The sequence below is a fragment of the Pollicipes pollicipes genome, unplaced genomic scaffold (assembly GCF_011947565.3).
Source record: "Pollicipes pollicipes isolate AB1234 unplaced genomic scaffold, Ppol_2.1 Scaffold_7231;HRSCAF=8579_pilon_pilon_pilon, whole genome shotgun sequence".
NCBI lineage: Eukaryota > Metazoa > Arthropoda > Thecostraca > Pollicipedomorpha > Pollicipedidae > Pollicipes > Pollicipes pollicipes.
The window spans coordinates 5,912,169-5,932,428 of NW_023597034.1; the positions used below are offsets into that span (position 1 = coordinate 5,912,169).

A 20,260-nucleotide genomic window follows, 5' to 3' on the forward strand; every position below is an offset into this window, starting at 1 on the left:
GCTCTTCGCCACATTCTGACTGCGAACTTGCCTCTACGCTCGTGGTTAAGCGCGTGAAAGGTTTGCCGTAGCAAACGGCGGCCATTTTGGCCGTGCACCGTAGAGGTCTGTTCGTTCCCACACGTGCGAGTCCTCCCCACCATGCAGCATCCCGCGGCTGGCGCGGGGACGAATGGACGCCGGAGACCTCCGTGATCGGCCGCCCCGCTTCAAGTGCGCGCCGCTGCCGACAGATGGAGCTGGCCGCTGCGCGCCGCCAACTGGAGGAGGAGCGCGCCGACAAGCTGGAGGTGCAGGAGGAGCTGGGCCGCACCACCGTGCGCGTGCAGGAGATGATGTCGCGCATGGAGGGCGTGGAGCTGGAACTGCAGCAGCACCAGGACAGCCTGCTGCGCGCCGAGCAGCGCGCTCAGGGCGCCGACGCCGCCGCCGAACAGCTGCAGCACCAGCTCGACCGCTCCGAGGCCACCGCCCGCCGGCTGTCAGAGGTGGGCGGCACTGTAGGGCGTCCGCTGCGTGAGAGTGGGTGTGTGTGCGTAGGGAGGACAGCAGTGTCAGGGAATGTAGACGAGTTGCCGAGTACATCAGTGACCTCGTTACTAAACCGCGCCGAAGACCCTGCACGGTCGCAGTGCAGGTGTAGGCGCCCTGGGTGATTTTCTACCGAGCTGCGGATCGCAAGGGAGCGAATCAGGAAAAGGCGCCGCAGACACGCGATAGCGTCGGCGCGGTTCAGCAATGGTTCAGCGATGTGCCGACTGACTCAGCGCGGGAAATGATCCGGGTAAGCAGGGTCAGCCCCGCGCGGCAGCCATGAGTCACTGTCGCAGCCGGACCGTGGTGTCGATGCGGGCCAATCGTCCGCCGGGGGTCGATGGCCCCGCAGCGAGCAGTGTGCCGATGACCTGTGCTGACCCGGCCTCGGCCTGGCGTCAGGACCTGGAGAAGTCTGTGGCGGCGCAGAAGACGCTCCTGCAGCAGGTACAGGAAACCGAGGCCGAGTCCTTCGAACTGCACGAGTTCATGCAACTGGAGAAAAACGCACTGGTTGATGCACTCAGGGAGGCGGAGAATGAGGTGAGGGCGGGGAACGGGACTGACAGACTGAGCATGCGCTGGACGGGTGCCGGGCGACTAACCAGCGACGCCGGGTGGCTGACAATAACAGTGATGCGACCAGACACGAGCGACCTGATCCGCTGTTGTTCACCGCGTGCTCCCCGCTATGGACAGCTAAAACATCGGCAGCGTGCACCGCCCTGCATGCCCTGTACCGGACAATGGTGGCTTGCGATTATGTAACGTTCTGAGCACTGTTCCCTCGGCGACCCACACTGTGTGGCCGCCCTCTGGCGTCGGCCAGGAGCCGTGCTGACCCTGCCGTTTTTTTGTTGGGCGCGCGGACGGCCGGGCTGAAACGCCCCCGCTGTGTGCCGACTCCCGACAATGGACACGGACTGACGGCGGCGCCTGCAACGGGCGGCACTGCACGGCGGCGCTGACCGAGGTCAGCCCGCCGCCGTCCACGGGGTCCGGCGCCTGCCGCGAGGCGCGGCGGCCTCCTGCAGCGGTGTTGGCAGTTCTCACGCCGATGGTGCGCCAGCCGGACGGCACGCAAATACTGTGGCTCGAGCGTGCGAGACGTGCGCCTGGTAATCCACTTAAATCAGTGGTCCAGAGACGTGGGACTGTGAGCCGACCCTCTCCTGTCTTGGCGTCCTGGACACCGATCCACAGCCATACCGAGGTCTCATGTTGGACCACAGCGACGAACTGGGACGTCATGTTGGACCACAACAACGAACTGATGTACCGTGTTGGACTACAGCCACGAACTGAGACATCATGTTGGACCACAGCAACGAACTGAGTCATGTCGAACCACAGCAACGCATTGAGACGCGACCGGGGCTCGGCGGCCGGGCTCGGCCGGGGCCGGCCGAGCCCGGCCGCCGAGCGGCGGTGGCCGTGACCGGGACGTGACCTGGAGAGCCCGGTCGGCAGGTGGCCGGCCTGCGGACGGCAGCCGCCGCCGGCGAGGACGCGCTCCGAGAGAAGGACGAACGCTGCTGCCAGCTGACCCGACTGGCCGAACAGCGAGCGTAAGTGACCCCGCCGCCGAGCGGAGCGCCCCGGGCCGACTGGCCAGACGACGCCTTCGGGCTGAGGCTGCGGCGGTAGTCCTAGCGCCGTGGCTGGCTGGCCGGAGGCGTAGTTCCCCGTCTTCGGTCATCAGTGCGGCCCTCCCTCCCCCGTATCGCTGGGCGCGTCACCCGCTGCGCTGCTCGATCTTTTTTTTTTGTCTGCGAGCTCGCTGCAGGTCGGGTGATGTTGAGTCATCGCTGCGCAGGTGTTGACACATGTGTGGGCACTGATCGCGTCCTCAGCAGTGGTCACTGCGCAGTACCGCACCTCGTGAAGCCCTACTCGCCCCTCCCCCGTGTAAGCTGTGAAGCCCCCCCCCCCCCCGCTGTTGCCGACTGTAACTGAGGCGCCATGCTTCACGCGACCGGTCGGTAGTATTCCGTTGTGACCGGAGTTGCGTGACCCGGATAAATGGATGGAGTATCTCGTTACGTTTTTGCAGGCGTGGTGGTGACACCTGGGTCGTCGTTAATATCCGTCCCCTGTCCGCTTTCGTTGCGTGGCTGGCCTCTACGGCTCGGTGCCTTGTGGAGCTTCGTGCTATTTTTCCGAAAATAGAATAACCTTCGACACCAATTGGGAAAGGCCCAAACTCTGTGTGTCCGGGATGGCATGGCTGCGGCAAGTGAACCAATATCGCGTTATGTTTTTGTAGAGGCGCCGGGCGAGCGGCCTTTTTCGGCGGCCGGCTGGGAGCCGTGTGTTGGAGTGAACCACCTCTCGCTGCCTGTATGCATGATTTCACCAAGTCGTAGCCTTCCCCCGTGCTCCATAGTCTGATTGCACTCCCGTCATGCTACTGCCGTGGCGGCTGCCGCCACGGACTGGAGCAGTGAGGCTATACTGAGGCCCGGTCCCGGTCCAGACGCCCCTCATACCGTCCGAACGCGCCGCCAGGGAAGAGATGCTGACCCTGAAGGCGGAGCTGCGGCACGTGCAGAGCCGCACCAAGGAGCTGCTGCTGTGCCAGGGGGCGGGCGTGAGCGGCGCGTCGGTGGCGCTCAGCGAGCTGGCCGCCCGGCTGGAGGCGGCGCTGCGCCACCTGCTGCCGGCCCACTTGCTGCGAGATCTGGAGCTGCCGCACGCGCGCTCCGTGCCGGCGCGGCTGGCGGACGGCGGCCAGCCGCCGCCGCGGCGCACCGCCTCGCTGGTGTCGGCGCTGGCCGCGCCGCCGCGCTCGCTCTCGCAGATGGTGCGCGCGCTCGACCTTCCCGCCGGCGAGACGATCGCCGACGAGCGGCCGCCGCTGGCCGGCGGCGACAGCCTCCAGGAGCTGGCCGTGCGCCACCTGCTGGAGGGGCGCGACTCGCCTGAGGGCGAGGAGAGCGCCGAGCGCGGCGAGGCCGCCGACGGCGCCGGGCTCGACGAGCAGGTGCAGCAGGTGGACACGCTGGTCGAGCGGCTCATCCGCGCCGCGTCCTCCGCCTACGCCGCCGACGCCGACGCGGCGGCCGGAGACGGCGCGCAGCCAGACAGGTGAGACACCCGTACAGACGAGTGCCAGCTCGTTGGGGTGGAACAGGGGCACCTACAGGCCGCTCTTCCTCGGAGTCACCAAGTGCGGTACCGATTGTGTCCTGCGCTCACATTGATCAACGTGTGGTCCTCCCCTTTCTTTCCCGTCCCCGTCCCCCCACATGTCATGGAAGCGCTGAGGGAGCAGTCGGATGGCGTTCGGTGGTTCTCAGACCGCTGTCTTGATCGCAGGACGGCCGGCTCCAACAGCGACTCGGAGGCCGAGCTGCGCGAGCGGCTGGCGCAGCTGGAGGCGGAGAACGTCGAGCTGCGCAGACAACAGTCGCACACCGCCGACAACGAGGTGGGCCGAGCGAGACCGGCGTGCGTGTGCGTCATGGGGGAGGGGGCGTGGCGTCACAGCAGGCGTGGGAAGCACACGCACACAATACCTCGAGGTCATGACCGATCTTCCCGATAAACCCCGGTGTGAGTTGGTTGTGCAGCAATAAATGGATGCAAGTATATCCTGTGGCACGGTTGTTGACCTGACCTGCGTCGCTTCCACAGACCGCAAGCTTGCGACAGGAGCTGCAGAAGAAGGATCGCCAGCTGGAGGAGCTCAAGCAGAAGTACACTAAGCACAAGCAGATACTCACAGAGAACGTGCAGAAGGCCGAGTCGGAGATACAAACCCTGGACGAGATTATTGACTACGTCATCGTCGTAAGTGAAGCGTTCGCTATGCCCACCCGCGCCCCATCAGGGGTTTTGCCGTCATTTTTGTGCTCTGGATAGAACTGCCGCTAGTTGCGGTTCGCTGGCATCGATAACGAAGCTAAGTAATTGGTGATTCGTCTTTGTTGGTGCAGTTCAATACGATGGCTTGTTCACACGCCTCGTCAAGCACTGTTTTTATCTGCACTGGTGCCGCTATCCGGGTGCGTGCTCTCGCGTGTCTGCATTGCCCGGCACGCGGTGCCCGGCTAGCCGCCCGCCTGACCCACGAACTCGTCTGTGCTCGGCAGTCGCTGGGCGCCGTGCCGGAGCTGGTGCAGAAGGAGTCGGTGCTGTGGAAGCTCTGGCTGGACCTGGACGGGCCCAACAAGACCATCACCAAGACCAAGCTGAACGGCACGTCTGCGGTCAGTGATCTCAACGCCAACGCGGACATCGTCAAGGTGTAGCCGGCACCGGCCGGCGCTCTCGATACTCGACATCCTGTCCCACCGACACGCGCCGTGCGCGGGCGCGCGTCGCTCCGCGAGCGGCGCTCTTCTCTAGCCGTCGTCTTGGTGTGCCGCGAGAGCGCGAGGTCCGCGGGCGGCTCGGGGTGCGGCCCGCGCGGGGCGCCGCGGGGGGGGGGGGGGGGCGGCCCCATTCTTTGACTCGGGCTGCGCGCCACCAGGGATGCCACGGCCGGGTCGGTCGGTGCTTTATTTTTGACGGGCTGCCGCCGCTGGGGCGATGCTGGCCTCCGGGGTGTGATGCGCAGGCGTGGAGCGCCGCGGGCTGAGTGTTGCGCGATATGGTATGTGCGAATCAGTGCTGTCCTCCGCCCAAGTACGTAGCAGATAGCCAGATTGTTTTATGTTTGTGTAATTGCACTAGATGTTTACCGATTTTGTTTGCACAAAACCTGATTTAATAAACAAGTTTTCAGATGATTTGCCTCTCATACGACAAAGACCTACCAAACAACGGAAAGAAAAGAAGTGCAAAGAGACAGAGGACAGTACAAAAACCATACAACGAAATGATTTCTTCCTGCGCGGGAAACGGTCGGAAAAAGTCATACAAACTACCAGTCCCACACCCGGACCCCCTCTCCACCGGCCCACCGTTCGCAGCACGTGATCGACCAGCGCCACCTATCCCATGGTAGGCCACACATGGTGCCATCTGTACCCCAGGCGGTCCGCACACCTGCGCCAGCCCCGCTGGAGCCAAATATCCGGAGGCGGTGCCGGGCCGCGCCGTCGGCCGGTCTGGCGCGGCTCACTCAGAAGCGGCAGGGCGGCAGTATGGAGCACGCCTGCACCAGGTTCTTGGCCACGTGGGCCGCCTCGATGATGTTGGCCGTGCTGCTACGCCGGCCGGGCTCCACCACCGACAGACTGGACTGCCGCGTCTGCCGGCGAGACGGCGGTCACCGGCCGCGGTCTCACGCCCACAGGGTCAGCGGCGGGCGGCGCGTACCGGCCGGCACCGCGCCCGCTTGATGGCGCCTTGTCAACGGTCAGTGTTTGCTGACGCCTGCCACTGCTGACACGCGGCGCAGTGGATCGGTTCAGTCGTGCGGGGACTGACAGCCAAGACCGTGAAAGGTCTGACAGCCAAGGCTGTGCAGGGACTGACGGCCGAAGCCGAAGCCGCGCGGGGATTGACAGCTAAGGTCGTGCGGGGACTGACAGCCGAGGCTGTGCAGGGATCGACAGCCGAGGCCGCACGGGGACTGACGGCCAAGGCCCTGCGAGGGCTGCCAAGGACAATCAAAGTACACGAAAATAAAAACTACTGTAAAACAGATGTCAACTCGACATGCTATAAATCAAAACGAAGTCCACTGACGGCGTGGATGTACCCATGACCCCGAAGGTCCACGCACCAATAAATGCTCGAGCTGACGCCCCGCACATTCTGAAGACCCAGGGAGCCAACATCCATGGGCAGAATCTCATTATTTGGTCTGGAACGTCCCTCTGACGCGCGCGCGCGCACACGCACGCACGCACGCACGCGCACACACACACGCGCGCGCGCACGCACGCACGCACGCACACTCACGGACGGACGCACGCACGCACGCACGCACGCACACTCACGGACGGACGCACGCACGCACGCACTCACGGACGCACGCACGCACACTCACGGACGCACGCACGCACGCACGCACGCACGCACGCACATCACATCGTGAGGCCGTGCGCCCCTTGTCGCACCTGTGGCAGAATGCCCTCGGCCTTGGTGACAGTGCCGGCCCGCAGGTTCTCCATGTAGTCGCGTAGCATCTGCTGCAGCTGCTGGTTCTCGGCGCGCAGGTCGGCACGTTGCAGCGTCATGGCCGTCTTGTCCAGCAGCGCCGTGTTGTAACGACGCCAGAAGTTCTCCAGGGCGCCGTACTCGCGCAGCGCCTGCCGCCCGCAGGACATTACAGGCCGGCCACCGAGCTGGGAGACACGCTCCACACGCCGACGCGGAACTGGAGGTACAACGCTACGAGTTTGCCGGAGGTGTGGAGGCCGCACGAGACTCAATGTATAGCTGCCCTGTGGCCTAGTGATTCCCCTATAATGGGAAGGTGGCGTCTGCGTGCTCTGAGAGCCAGCGTCATACCCGCCTGGGAATTTACATCTCGTCAATGGCACCACTCAGGAGTCGACGACCCGAGCTGCTTTGGCAAGGACCAATCTGACGTCTCTCTGCCAGCGACCAGTGTCAAGGCCCCTCCGCCGGCGGTTCGCCAGCCGCCAGTGACTGTACCCCTGCCGGTGGCCTCTGTGTCGTCTCTCCGCTAGCGCTCGTCAGGGGCGTGCCGGCTGGCGGCCTGTGCCAGCTGTACCTCTGCTAGCGGCTCGTCGCTGGGTTCCTCCATGGCCGCCTCCAGCGCGCGCTGCTCCTCCGGCGTTAGCGGCGCCTCTTTGAACGGCATGATCTTCTGCTCCTCCGTCTCCAGTTTTCGACAGCATTCGGACAGCTTCATGATCTGGTCAGCTTCCCGCTCTCGAAGCTCAAGCTGCTGTCAGCCCGCATGCGGGAAAACACTGTCAGCTCTCCGCAAATGGTTCACACATCCTGAACAATCCCATAAGTCTGAGACCCAACCATTTTGGGGAAATCCTTCAGGTCTTTGAAGTCAATTTTAAAGACAGATAGTGTTGCCAAACTACAGGCTCTGTAACTCCCGTAAATCCCCAGCTGCTTCTGCGTGATTAACACTAGACGCTACGGGTAGCATCAGTTAGCTTAATAAAACCTTTTGTGGTGCCCACCAATCGCATAGCGCTCAGTGCGAATGCAAACGGGATGTAGCAAGAGCGGCAGACGTTCCACTCCGTAATCGAACAAAATCCTCATCCCACCACGGCCAAGCGCCATCCCAACCGGCGATCAGACGCAGGCGCGCGCGTGTGCCCGCCGCCCTACCTTGATGACCTCGCTGGTGATGACGGTCAGCTGCTTCATCCTGTGATCCTCGAGCTGGCGCTGCGCGGCCACATCGGTCTTGACGCGGCGCAGGTACAGTTTCATGCTGGTGCGGTCCTCCTTCAGGCTGCTGGTGCGGCGCGTGTGCTCCTTGGCGCCACCGGCCAGCCGCGCCCGCAGCCGGCCTATGTCCTCCTGCAGCGGCGCCGCCGGCCACGCCCCGTCACGCTCCCGGCGCACCAACGGAGCGCAGCTGCTCTTCGATGTGTCTTAGATGCGATGCACCAGCGAACACACGGCGGGCGTCGGCAACAGTCGGCAGGGAACACTCTGGGATCTGCCTGAGGACCTTATGGGGTACGTCGTGCGGCGCGTTCGGTCGTAACCGGGGAGGGGGATGGAGCCGGCTCGAAATCAGGAGACTCAAAGTTGGATTTTGCAGTCACGCAAACAAACACGTCAGCTCGGCCCATGCCAAAACAGTCGCGATACTCTCATAACAAGGCGATATCCCAGTCACGGTCCATGATGCTGTCATGGTAATGATTGTACCACGCACGTCACAGACTGACCTGTAGATTTTGTATTTTCTTGCTTTGATTTGCGATCACCTCCACCGAGTTTTCTTCGCGGGCTTTCAGGTCGTAGAATGCCTTTCTCCGACTCTCGGTGTCCTGGCAACACGAACTTTCGCAGTAGGAGCCACATATATAGTGAAGAGTGTTGTTATTACAGGACTTACAATAAACACGACCAAAACAAATTCTTCAGTTCGTGAAAGTTGAATTGCGTTTAGCAAACGCAAGTGACCAGTCATGTGCAAGGCGGCAATCATTTAGACACTAGACTCATGCAACAAATGAATGCGGATCTTCTTGATCCTTCTCGGATATATGTAAGTTGTTCACTGCATTAGCGAGGACCATTATTCACAAAGATAAGACGGTAGTATTAGCCTTATTCCTCGGAGAAAAACCAGGAGAATGGAGATATAGTTGGGTTAATACTTCAGCAACATGTCTTCATCGAAACAAAGCAGAAGTTGACGTTTGGTGTTGGGCGGTCCGCAGCCCCACGTCTGCCAAACAAGACACTTCGGCTACGTTGAAGGCATGTTGTCGATATATCATTCCAACTATCTTTTATTCTCCTGGTTTTTCTCCGAGGAGTAAGGCTAATACTACTGTCCTATCTTCTCGGATTCACGCAAATTCGTGCCCAAGCTATGGAGCAGAATGCAATCTGAGCGTTTCGGGCACACACCTCGTAGTACGCCCTGAGCGTCTTCTGGAAGCGGTCCCAGAGGCCCTCGATGACGCCCTCCAGAAACAGCTTCAAGCCCTGCCGCTCCTCGATGTTCTGCAACAGCCCATACCCAGATACATCATGATACATGTACATCAGCACATGAGCGCGACTTTCAGTACATACACATAAGCTTCAAGCCCTGCCGCTCCTCGATGTTCTGCAACAGCCCAAACACAGATACACATGTACACCTGCACATGAGCGCGACTTTCAGTACATACACATAAGCTTCAAACCCTGACCCTCCTCGATGCTCTGCGACAGCCCAGACCCAGATACACGTGTACACCTGCACATGAGCGTGCTATTTCAGTACATACACATAAGCTTCAAGCCCTGCCGCTCCTCGATGTTCTGCAACAGCCCAAACACAGATACACATGTACACCTGCACATGAGCGCGACTTTCAGTACATACACATAAGCTTCAAGCCCTGCCGCAACTCGATGTTCTGCAACAGCCCAGACCCAGATACATCATGATACATGTGCATCAGCACATGAGCGTGCTATTTCAGTACATACACATAAGCTTCAAACCCTGACCCTCCTCGATGCTCTGCGACAGCCCAGACCCAGATACACGTGTACATCTGCACATGAGCGTGCTATTTCAGTACATACACATAAGCTTCAAACCCTGACCCTCCTCGATGCTCTGCGACAGCCCAGACACAGATACACGTGTACATCTGCACATGAGCGCGACTTTTAGTACATTTACATAAAGTGCCGTGAGGCTGCCGACATATGAGCTTCAGCTGGCAGGACATGACGCCGAGCAGAACGCCTGCAGCCGGCGCGCACACCCGACGGGACACCCGGTCAAGGGTCGTCACGTGGACCACAACCGCGCGAAAACCTTGGTTGACGTTTAAAAGTGCAGGCCGATGATTTTGGCCCGAAAACGATGAGCTGCGATGAAACTAAACGTCGTGGGTTTTTAAACGCCACCTGGTGATGGTAAACGAGTAACAGGGACGCAGCCAGGGGCGAGGATGGGGTGGGGGTGGGGGCCTCTTTCTCCTCTTGGGCTTGCGTGCCTTTCTGGTTTAGCAATATTCGGCTTCTGATAGAAATTTATAATCGGCGTGATGCAGTTCCGCACCCCTTCCTTGCAAGGAAATCCGCGCTAGCCCACGACAAGTAAGTTAGTCCATGTGTGCGTAATTTTACTACGTACCTTGTTCTTGATCTCCTCCTTCTTGCTCTGGAACTCCGCCCTGGCCTCCTTGTCGGCCTCGGACATGTCGCAGTCGATCTTGTGCAGGATGTCGGCCAGCTTCTGCGTGTCGGTGTCCTGCAGGTCGTCAATGCCACGTAGCTCTCGGTCGTAGTGGGAGCCGACGGCGCTCAGCCTCTCGTCAAAAGTGGCGCGCGCCTCGCGCAGGTGGCCCCGGTGCTGGTCTGAGGAGGGCCCGCCAAACGCTGTGTACTGTATCGACATGTGTTATAACGCGGGAGACGGTCTGCTCTGTGCTCTGTTCAGTGGTGGAAGGACATTTGTGTGCGATGGCGTAGTGTCGGAGCGTTCGGTATAGTCAGTGGCTGTTTGGCACCGGCGACTGGACGGCAGGGTAGGTAAGCAGTCCCTCGTCATCGCACAAATATCGTGCACAGGCTGAAGTGGCGCCTTTAACCATCCCACTACGCCATCTTGGCCAGCAGCACTCAGGCCACGGACAGGACATACAGTAATGCACAGAGCAGATGTTCGGGTACGATGGACACATCAGGTAGGCGTTGATAACACGCAGGTTGCGTGCAAAATTACAGAAGTTGAAAATGAAGCAGTTGACCTTGTCCTGCCCACCACCTTTTATCCTACGGGTGCAGCAATAATCAGATCAGCGTTGCAATCAATCATTACCGCAGTGGTATTTTACAGCGATACACGGAAATATGATTTGACTTAGCATGTAACCCGTGCTGCATGACGCTGCAACGCTTATGCGCCACCTCGTAACGCATTTTCCGCAAGGTTTAATCGACACCTCTGGGCACATCTTACGCACGGCTGAAAAACACCTCTGAACACATCTTACGCAGGGTCAAATTGCCAGTGACATTCGACGGAACCTCAGCGTAAGTGCACTACACCGTCGGCTGAGGATGCATGGCGCAGCTCCGCCCGACGGACGCCGACGCCAGAGAGCGCGCCGACTGACCTATGATCCGCTCCAGGTTCTCGATGTGGGTGCGAACGGCGATGTTGCGCTGCTCGTCCCCGTCCTCGATCTCCTTGAACAGCCTGCGGATGGTCTCCTCGCGCTTATCCAACTGAGACTCGAACACCTGGCGAAGCGTCTGGCGGAGGTGGCGCGGCCACGCAGGCCGTCAGAGGATGTGGAGACTTCGGCATGGTTATGCCGGCTGTATTATTGGCTGTTCGTTGCTCGGCGTGACCTTGTAAACTGGGCCAGCATTTGACGCAGGAGTTCAATGACCTAGATACACTTTCAGGGAGCAATGGATGTAAGCACTTAATACATATTTTCCACAATTTACGTCAGTCGTCTTATCTGTCAAACAACGGTGATTTCACGACGCACTCTTGTTTGGAATCGATCGGAGTGTTGCACGGACATGAGCACCTCCACAAACGCCAGCACTCGGCGATTTCAAATGAACGTTCCGTTTTACAATCTGCGGTATGTTTCTGTTCATGACGCATCGAGGTCGCTAATTTTACCTTCATGTTATACATCTTTTGGCAGCTAGACTCCAGACATTGTCATTTGCTATTCAAAAACATCTGGCCTCTGTTGCAGGCGGCACAACTGAGCCTTAGCGATATTCGTCGTTGATCTCCTGCGTCGGACAGCACATGACTGGTCACCGCTTCCGAGATTTATGGCACGCAAGAAGTTTCCAAGATTTATGGCACGCTGTTATAAAACAGCGTAATGCTAAAACTCGCATGCGGAACACTGTACACCATTTTCTGTGACAATGTTTTTGCGCGCCCCCCCCCCCCCCCTTCTGGTCACTGCGAATCATGCATGTATCCGTCACTAAAGCCTGCCAGGTAGTAGTTTAACGTCATTGACAACACGCTGTAATGCGTTTGCGAATTTGCATGAAATGTACTGATTTCGTTGTCCACGGTTCACCATGTGTAGCCTAATAAGAACCCCTGCCCCTAAAATTCAGTGAACATCAGAGACTGCCGTTATTCTTGATCTCATTCAACCCTCTTCACCCACTACCCAATTTATCCCGAATTTTCGTAACGCTCAGTTTACCCGGGGCAAGCTGCATGCATACAAGAGCCATGAGTGGGTTTAAGAGACCCCCCTCCCCTCCGTCCACCCGGCGGGAGCCCCGCCTGGGCACCCACGCAAACCCCGAAGTCGAGGTCCTGTGCGAGGTAAGCCTCGATAACAGGGGACTCCCAGGTGCGCGTAACCTTACCTGGACCAAACTCCTGAAATGGTCATTGCTGACAACAAAAGCTCCTATCCATACCAAACGAAAACCTAAGCCCCTTATTGATCCGCTCCCACACCATACGGTCGCCGCCTGGCTGAAGCGTCCGGAAGCAGCCCAGTTGCAGATGGTCAAAAGGCGAGTGTAGTTTCAACGGCGGCACCCAGACCGCAATATGTCGTTTAAGCCATTTCTGTCTTTAACCCGAGTTAAAGGTCGAATGGCAGGCCGATGGAAATGACTGTGAGCTCCCACATTTATTCGGGATCTTATGTCTTCCAAGCGTGTTTACACGCTTATTGTTGAAATATGAGCTTATCAGGGACCTGAAAGTATGCAAGGCATGCGTGATACATGAAGCAGACTTTGAAAAGCACGTACAGACCAAGGCACACAACATACAACACCACTTAAATGTAATCCACTTGCAAATTTTGTATACGAATGTGTTTTGAACACGCATTTACTCTGCGCTCTTGGAATGCATACATATGATCACGCCAATGGTATGAAATAATAATTTGTAAATTCAAGCTGTAATAATGATGTACGCAAAGACATGCAATTCGGAAGAATTTCGTCCGCGAATAACGCCGCATATTACAAAACCCGATAGCCAGAAATGAGCGCGCCAATATGTTATTCAAAGAAGTGCTTAATTATACCAAGCTGATGCAACGCCTTGTGTTGCAAAAATTCTGAGTGTACCGTTTTGCGTTTACAAAGTTTTCGTCCACGAAAACTTCCATCCAGGTCAACGCTAGACGAAGCTAGGCAATATCATGAAACATTCCATGCGAAGAAACGCGATGCGAAACTCTGCCCTGGAGTCAAATGGGGGTGTATGTAATTGTCCCGAAAGAGCTGCACATGTATGACGTCACGCATGGATGGTGAGGTATCTTTGATGGAACGTAACCGAAAGCTGACGAGGGGAGGGATGGACAGCGCAACGGTATGCTCGTGTGGGGAGGGGATGGACAGCGTAACGGTATGCTCATGTGGGGAGGGGATGGACAGCGTAACGGTATGCTCATGAGGGGAGGGGGTGGACAGCGCAACGGTATGCTCGTGTGGGGAGGGGGTGGACAGCGCAACGGTATGCTCATGTGGGGAGGAGGTGGACAGCGCAACGATGTGCCCATGTGGGGAGGGGGTGGACAGCGTAACGGTATGCTCATGAGGGGAGGGGGTGGACAGCGCAACGATGTGCCCATGTGGGGAGGGGGTGGACAGCGTAACGGTATGCTCATGAGGGGAGGGGGTGGACAGCGCAACGGTATGCTCATGTGGGGAGGGGGATGGACAGCGCAACGATGTGCCCATGTGGGGAGGGGGTGGACAGCGTAACGGTATGCTCATGAGGGGAGGGGGTGGACAGCGCAACGGTATGCTCATGTGGGGAGGGGGATGGACAGCGCAACGATGTGCCCATGTGGGGAGGGGGTGGACAGCGTAACGGTATGCTCATGAGGGGAGGGGGTGGACAGCGCAACGGTATGCTCATGTGGGGAGGGGATGGGCAGCGTAACGGTATGCTCATGTGGGGGAGGGGGTGGACAACGCAGCGAAATGCTCATGTTAGGAGGGGGCGGACAGCGCAACGGTATGCTCATGTGGGGAGGGGTGGACTGCGCAACGGTGTGCTCATGTGGGGAGGGGGTGGACAGCGCAACGGTATGCTCATGTGGGGAGGGGGTGGACAGCGCGACGGTATGCTCATGTGGGGAGGGGGTGGACAGCGCAACGGTGTGCTCATGTGGGGAGGGGGTGGTCAGCGTAACAGTATGCTCATGTGGGGAGGGGGTGGACAGCGCAGCGGTATGCTCATGTGCGGAGGGGTGGACTGCGCAGCGGCGTGCTCATGTGGGGAGGGGGTGGACAGCGCGACGGTATGCTCGTGTGGGGAGGGGGTGGTCAGCGTAACAGTATGCTCATGTGGGGAGGGGGTGGACGGCACAACGGTATGCTGGTGTGGGGAGAGGGTGGACAGCGCAACGGTATGCTCATGCGGGGAGGGGGAGGACAGCGCGACGGTATGCTCATGTGGGGAGGGGGTGGACAGCGCAACGGTATGCTCATGTGGGGAGGAGGTGGACAGCGCAACGGTATGCTCATGTGGGGAGGGGGTGGATAGCGCAGCGATGTGCTCATGTGGGTAGGGGGTGGACAGCGCGACGGTGTGCTCATGTGGGGAGGGGGTGGACAGCGCAGCGGTGTGCTCATGTGAGGAGGGGGGTGGACAGCGCAGCGGTGTGCCCATGTGGGGAGGGGATGGACAGCGCAGCGGTGTGCTCATGTGAGGAGCGGGTGGACAGCGCAGCGGTGTGCTCATGTGGGGAGGGGGGTGGACAGCACAGCGGTTTGCCCATGTGGGGAGGGGGTGGACAGCGTAACGGTATGCTCATGTAGGGTAGTCAGTCAGGCTTTAGGTTCTTAAATGCTCTAAAATCTTAATGCCAGATGCCGTTGGAATCTTATCATGACAGGCAACACACCTGTAATTGTTTTGGACCTTTAGCTCAATCCGGGGCCAAACAGACGTCACTGTTTTGGGACGTAGCGTATAACGCAGCGTTACCAGGGGGAGGGAATTCGCCCAGCGTGGCCATTGCATAACCAGGGATAGGAACGGTTGGAAACGGCTCAAAATACGCAACGTTATTTATAGGTGGTCCGTAACCACGGGTTCTCCCAAAAGTGTAATGTCCTCCGCGTTCAGTGGGTCCGGACTTAAGAAAGTTTTAAAAAGACTGGGTCAGTTTTGCGTTTTGAGCATATATAGCATATACAAAGACTGAACCTAGTTAGTCCTTACTGTATGGCTGGAGGTCCCTGTCCGCACTGAAAATGATACTTTAAGTCTTTGAAACATATGATCGTGCTGCTTATATGCCAACATCGGCACGATATAAGCATCAAAGTTACACACAGAAGTTCGAAAGGGTTACAGTGTTCCCAAAACGTTAGACTCGTTGTCAACAGACCCTACTTTGCACAACACAGTGACCCACAAATGTCTATTTGATACCCGCGTAACAGTTCGACAATCCAATCGCAATCTGCGGAAGGGTTTACAGGCTGGCACGTGACGGCCACCGCCCCACTAGAGATGACACATACCTCTATTTCGCCCTGAAGCTCCGTAGACTTTTTATCCCGCATGATCGCTCTCCACCTGTCGTTCAGTTTATGTGTGTTTGTCCTCGTCATCTCCTCCTCCTTTGTCAACTTGATCTGTGACAAAACGAAAGGGAAATGTTAAAAAGTGAGTCAGCGAGAAGTGGATAGTGCGCCGCATTAGAACAGCGCTCGTTCAATCTGCAAATGTATTTCTCTGTCGACACAGCATAGCACAACAGCTTCACGTGATGTGGTCATGACCATCACTAAAAGAATACATTCTCAGTCATTGGTCAGCCGCGTGTAAAACTGTACGAGTCGAGTCTGGCGCGCTAACAAGTCAATACCATCACTCAGTTATAGTAAAATGAACGCTTCACTTCTCAAAGCCACAATGATTCACACCACTGCATTAGCTAAGGGAATAGTTTTGTGAAACGCGCGAGTTAGAGCTTTCACAGAGTACGATGCAATGACGTCGTGATAAACGATGGGTAACGTGATCATTACATATCACGGTCGAACAGTTTGAGACTTCAGAGAAGGACGTGACCGACCGACATAAAAGTGATTCGAGGTTCATGGAAAAAGTGATTCGAGGTTCATGGAAAGCATGTACAGGGCTTGCTATCAAGCGTGGACGAATTTCTGCATCATGCCGCATCATTTCGGAACCCTTTATGCTCACAAATTTCGACAAAAGTGTCTACCTTCAAGAAGATAGACAGGAGCTCCTGTCTTCGACGCCGTTGTTCTTCTTCCATGGTTGCTTTCTTCTCCAAGAACTTTTGCTTATCTTCCTCTGATAGCTTGCTGAATCCCTTCTTTGATCTGCGTTTTGGAGCCATGGTGGGATAAAGGTTAGGAAAATAGGATAACGGACTGCGGCCCAAGGATTGACGCGTGTGTAAATTGGACGTACTCGGTAGGACTTATGGGATGATGAACAAAGCCGGCACTGCAATTAGAACACACGATTTGCATCAGCTATCTGTTCGTACTTGTATCTCTAGTATCACTGAAAACACCATGATGCGTTTATCGGCTAGAACGTATATATTAAAACCAGTGGCGCAGGCAGGGGGCGCAGGGGGCACATGCCCACCCCCTTAGGCTCCGACGGGTTAGAAGGGCTCCTCGTAACCTGCGATTAAGGCCCGAAAAGCCCTTCGACCAGAGACCACAGATACCATAGATCGACCAGAGATCACAAACGACGGAAAGTCGGCTGCCTGTTGGTCTGAACTCTGGGCCCCCATTTCCCAAGCAGAGACAAGGCCGGGCCCACGATTTGCATTGGTCATTTATCGTTCAGGGATCCGTAGTGCCTAACAGGGCATTCTTCGGCAACAAGGCGCCTCGAATCAGCCAGGCGAAGATTTGCTCAACAGGGACGGGGACGGGAGCCCGAATGGCAGAGGATCTCTTGCGTTGGTCGCGGCCCTCTGTATATTGAAGAAAACATGAAAACTTATGATGGGTGCTCACACTAAGGTAATAGAAGAGTCCTGTGCCAGTTAGGGCCCCTAGTACTGAACGGTGGGCCCCCTGACGCTATTCCAGCATGAGCGTGGGCCCGTTAAGCCCGAATGGAGTCTATGTGCCAAATATTTGACCACCTGCGGTGAGCAGGGATGTCGCTGCGTTAATGACGGCTCATGCCTCGATCTGGGGTCAACTGCACGGGCCAGAAGATCTTCCGCGTCAGGGAGCGAACCAATGAAATATGATATGTCCTTCTAAGGGTGTAAGGATCGGCTAGGGGATGCCGCCCCGTGTCGCCAGAATGACGGCCGGAAAACGCACCGCGGTGGGACAGAATGGCCCTGCAGCCCTTGACCGGGAACAACAATATGCCCCCGTAGTGTTGCACTCAGAGGACCCCCTTTATCGGAAAAAATAAGGGGTCTAATAAGTGTTAAATGGAATGGTTCGAAATGAGTTCAAAACGCACGAGATCATCCCATGTTTCACTGAAAACGTTCATCATTTTGCAAAATCGACGAGTGAAACAAATAGCATCAAAAGGTTTGAGCCAGCACTGCACGCCTGGGAAACCACAGGCACGGGGTTCGGTTCCCCACGGTGCCCGCCCTTCCTGCCAGGGTGAGAGCCTGGCGGTGCCATATAGCCCCAGCAGCTGAGTGCGTCATAGAGCCCCAATGACACGGCCAAAGTATCGGGAGCAAAGATAGCGATGGCTTGAATCGCAGTTTTCGCAAAACCGAGCGGCGTTGTCCATTGCAAGTAACGCCAGGGCGCGCAACGACCATCGTAAAATGATGTTCCTAAATGTCTTTCAAGATTAATTCAGGTTAAAGGATTACACCGGGCATTTTTAAAAATGACTCTGAGGATGTCCTCTGGACAAATCAACAGTTACAATACTAGGGAAAATAGAGATTTTATCCTACTCTTCCAGTTCCACCACCAGATTCCCGCACCACTTCGCAGTACTGTAAAGACCAATACGTTATTGTCATCAATCTAAGAACCGCAGGGGTAAAATATATGCCCGGAATGTCTCTAAATGTACGATTTGGTGTCCAATAGCGTCCAAAGGTGCTTTTTCAGATGCGTCACCATTTTCGTCCACCTGTTGGCCACCTCCTAATGTTAGCCGTGAGGCCGACGCTTCGCGGCCTACAGAAACTGCAACGCCCGGTGTCGAGCTTTTTGTTATTAGGATATGCGAGCGCGCTTGCTCAAAACTACGTTTATAATTTGCACGACTTATCAATTCTGACCGAATGTTGAACATACCCCGAGAAACATGGCTTGGTCATGCTAATACAAATTGTTGACTCATTTTGATCCTCAGTCTACATTGGCGGAATCCCTGCTCTCTGTACACCCAAAATAAAAATTCTGACGAATTTCTAACTTCCATCCGTTTTGAATAGTTACATTGCAAAATGAATAGCGCCGGCAATTTATTTCATGCAGTCATTTAACGCATGATTTTGTCAATTTATCTACCGTAAACTTAAGGCAGAATCGATTTCACGGGAGCGTCTCGCCTATATTCCTGTTATGGAATGATGTGTGATGATGTGTGATAATGATGTGTGATACATCCATCAATACATACGTACATACATACATACATACATACATACATACATACATACATACATACATACATACATACATACATACATACATACATACATACATACATACACATACACACACGCACACGCACACGCACACGCACACGCATACGCACACGCACATATATATATATATATATATATATATATATATATATATATATATATATATACATGTATAGAAGCAAATGCATCATATCTGGCGATTGGGGGGGGGGGGGCTTCGGGGTGGCCCTTTATCAACCCTGTGCTCCCCTTGGTAAGGCTCTGGCTGCGCCCCTGACGGGGGGAGGCAGAAACCACGCATCCTTCACCCTTCGAGAACGTTAAATTAAATTACACAGCGATGCATAGGAAGAATATGCTCAAAGATTGGCGATGACCCTCTCCCTCACATACTTTCTGGGGCACCGCTACCCTAATTTCCGGGCGCATAGGGTCATGTCCGTCTGATCGGGTACAGACAAGCAGCATGCCATAACTCAACAATCAGCTTATGTAACAAATGCACATTCACAAGAACTGCTCGGGAATGATCTTTTGAGAGTGTAGGTATACATTGAGAACTAATGTTAGAAGAGCATTATACATCATTCGTACCTAACCTAGCCTAACCTCCTCCTGAGCTGATCTCCTCACCCTATCCCCTTCAACACAGCGCGTCTTCCTTGTTCACTTCCATGTTCTTGGCGTCCATGGTCCATGCCATATATATGCACCGCATTAACAAGTTTTATTTGGCCGCATGGTCTCATTTCGCTTTTCATTCACCACTCAATCCCTCTGCCTCATCCCTGCCATCACGGATGAGGCCCCCCCCCCCTCTCTCATCTGCCAATACCTCATCGCCCCGTTGGCGTCGAAGATCAAATTTCATGTCATATTCCCACCATATTAAGGCATCATACTTGCTCCCCCCCCTCCCTCCCATGTCGACCAATCTACAAACAGTGCGGAAGACTGCTTTTGCACACAAAAAATATATTTCATCGCATTGTTGTTGCTTTGGCCCCATACATTTTTATGGTTTTTGATACGCAGTAATGTTGTGACAACGCACCAATAATGTAGCCACGGAGCCGGGGTAGCGGTCACTGTGTGTTCGCGGCGCTTGGATGTCGTAATTGCTTGAGTTCGAAGGTAAGGGTATATATGTACCTGTTTTACGATTATTTACGATATGGTCTGCCTTAAAAACGACGAATGATGTACAATGCCCTTGTTTAGCATAAGGTACTAATATATAACATGGACGAAGCTAAGACGAGCCCGCCCACCAGTGAAAGAAAAGAAGCATACCTATGCAGTACAGAGGTATAAAATGAAAATTCTACCTCTACGGACTACGGACAGACGGACTGTGCACACATTTCTTCTTACGCGGCAGGGAAAGAATATGGTTCTTAGCGTGCTATGCCTCTGCGCATGTACAAACCGATGCCTCCGAACGCTGCACACGTACAAATAATTGAATTGTCTCGGTTCAAAGCCACTTCGCCACACAAATGTGAGTCCTCGGGGTTATTTTGGGGCGCAGC

General features: G+C 55.9%; 3 protein-coding genes across 3 annotated transcripts in view; 1 reads left to right on the forward strand and 2 right to left on the reverse strand.

Annotated features, from left to right (window-relative positions):
• The window catches only part of LOC119109304 (nuclear pore complex protein NUP62), a 35,334-nt gene extending 30,547 nt beyond the window's left edge, over positions 1-4,787 (forward strand). Inside the window, exons 3-8 of the mRNA XM_037232900.1 lie at positions 267-353; positions 937-1,077; positions 3,011-3,108; positions 3,853-3,964; positions 4,171-4,326; positions 4,629-4,787. Coding sequence (XP_037088795.1) covers positions 267-353; positions 937-1,077; positions 3,011-3,108; positions 3,853-3,964; positions 4,171-4,326; positions 4,629-4,787 — 753 coding nt within the window. The remainder of the gene's footprint in view (positions 1-266; positions 354-936; positions 1,078-3,010; positions 3,109-3,852; positions 3,965-4,170; positions 4,327-4,628) is intronic.
• Positions 4,788-5,183: 396 nt separating this feature from the next.
• Positions 5,184-7,828, reverse strand: LOC119109710 (dynein regulatory complex subunit 2-like). The gene is made up of 4 exons (XM_037233452.1): positions 7,750-7,828; positions 7,166-7,342; positions 6,546-6,737; positions 5,184-5,731 (listed from the first exon to the last, which is right to left on the reverse strand). Exons 1-4 carry the CDS (start codon positions 7,786-7,788, stop codon positions 5,603-5,605), a joined length of 537 nt encoding a protein of 178 aa, XP_037089347.1. The 5' UTR covers positions 7,789-7,828; the 3' UTR covers positions 5,184-5,602.
• Positions 7,829-7,850: 22 nt separating this feature from the next.
• LOC119109309 (dynein regulatory complex subunit 2-like) lies at positions 7,851-20,231 on the reverse strand. The gene is made up of 9 exons (XM_037232906.1): positions 20,158-20,231; positions 16,320-16,440; positions 15,610-15,723; positions 11,226-11,364; positions 10,241-10,464; positions 9,013-9,108; positions 8,322-8,423; positions 7,890-7,944; positions 7,851-7,855 (listed from the first exon to the last, which is right to left on the reverse strand). The coding sequence occupies exons 2-9, from the start codon at positions 16,371-16,373 to the stop codon at positions 7,851-7,853; spliced, it is 789 nt and encodes a 262-aa protein (XP_037088801.1). The 5' UTR covers positions 16,374-16,440; positions 20,158-20,231.
• Between the last annotated feature and the right edge of the window lie 29 nt (positions 20,232-20,260).

Excerpts from the sequence above, each read along its gene's own strand:
- LOC119109710 (XM_037233452.1), bottom strand. The coding sequence starts at position 7,788 with ATGAAGCAGCTGACCGTCATCACCAGCGAGGTCATCAAG. Across the intron at positions 6,738-7,165 it reads GCGACGAGCCGCTAGCAGAG|GCGCTGCGCGAGTACGGCGC; the intron begins GTACAGCTGGCA and ends TGCGGGCGGCAG. Across the intron at positions 5,732-6,545 it reads CCGAGGGCATTCTGCCACAG|ACGCGGCAGTCCAGTCTGTC; the intron begins GTGCGACAAGGG and ends TCTCGCCGGCAG.
- LOC119109309 (XM_037232906.1), bottom strand. The coding sequence starts at position 16,373 with ATGGAAGAAGAACAACGGCGTCGAAGACAGGAGCTCCTGTCTATCTTC. Across the intron at positions 9,109-10,240 it reads AGGAGGAGATCAAGAACAAG|AACATCGAGGAGCGGCAGGG; the intron begins GTACGTAGTAAA and ends GGGCTGTTGCAG. Across the intron at positions 7,945-8,321 it reads AGAAAATACAAAATCTACAG|GAGGACATAGGCCGGCTGCG; the intron begins GTCAGTCTGTGA and ends GCGCCGCTGCAG.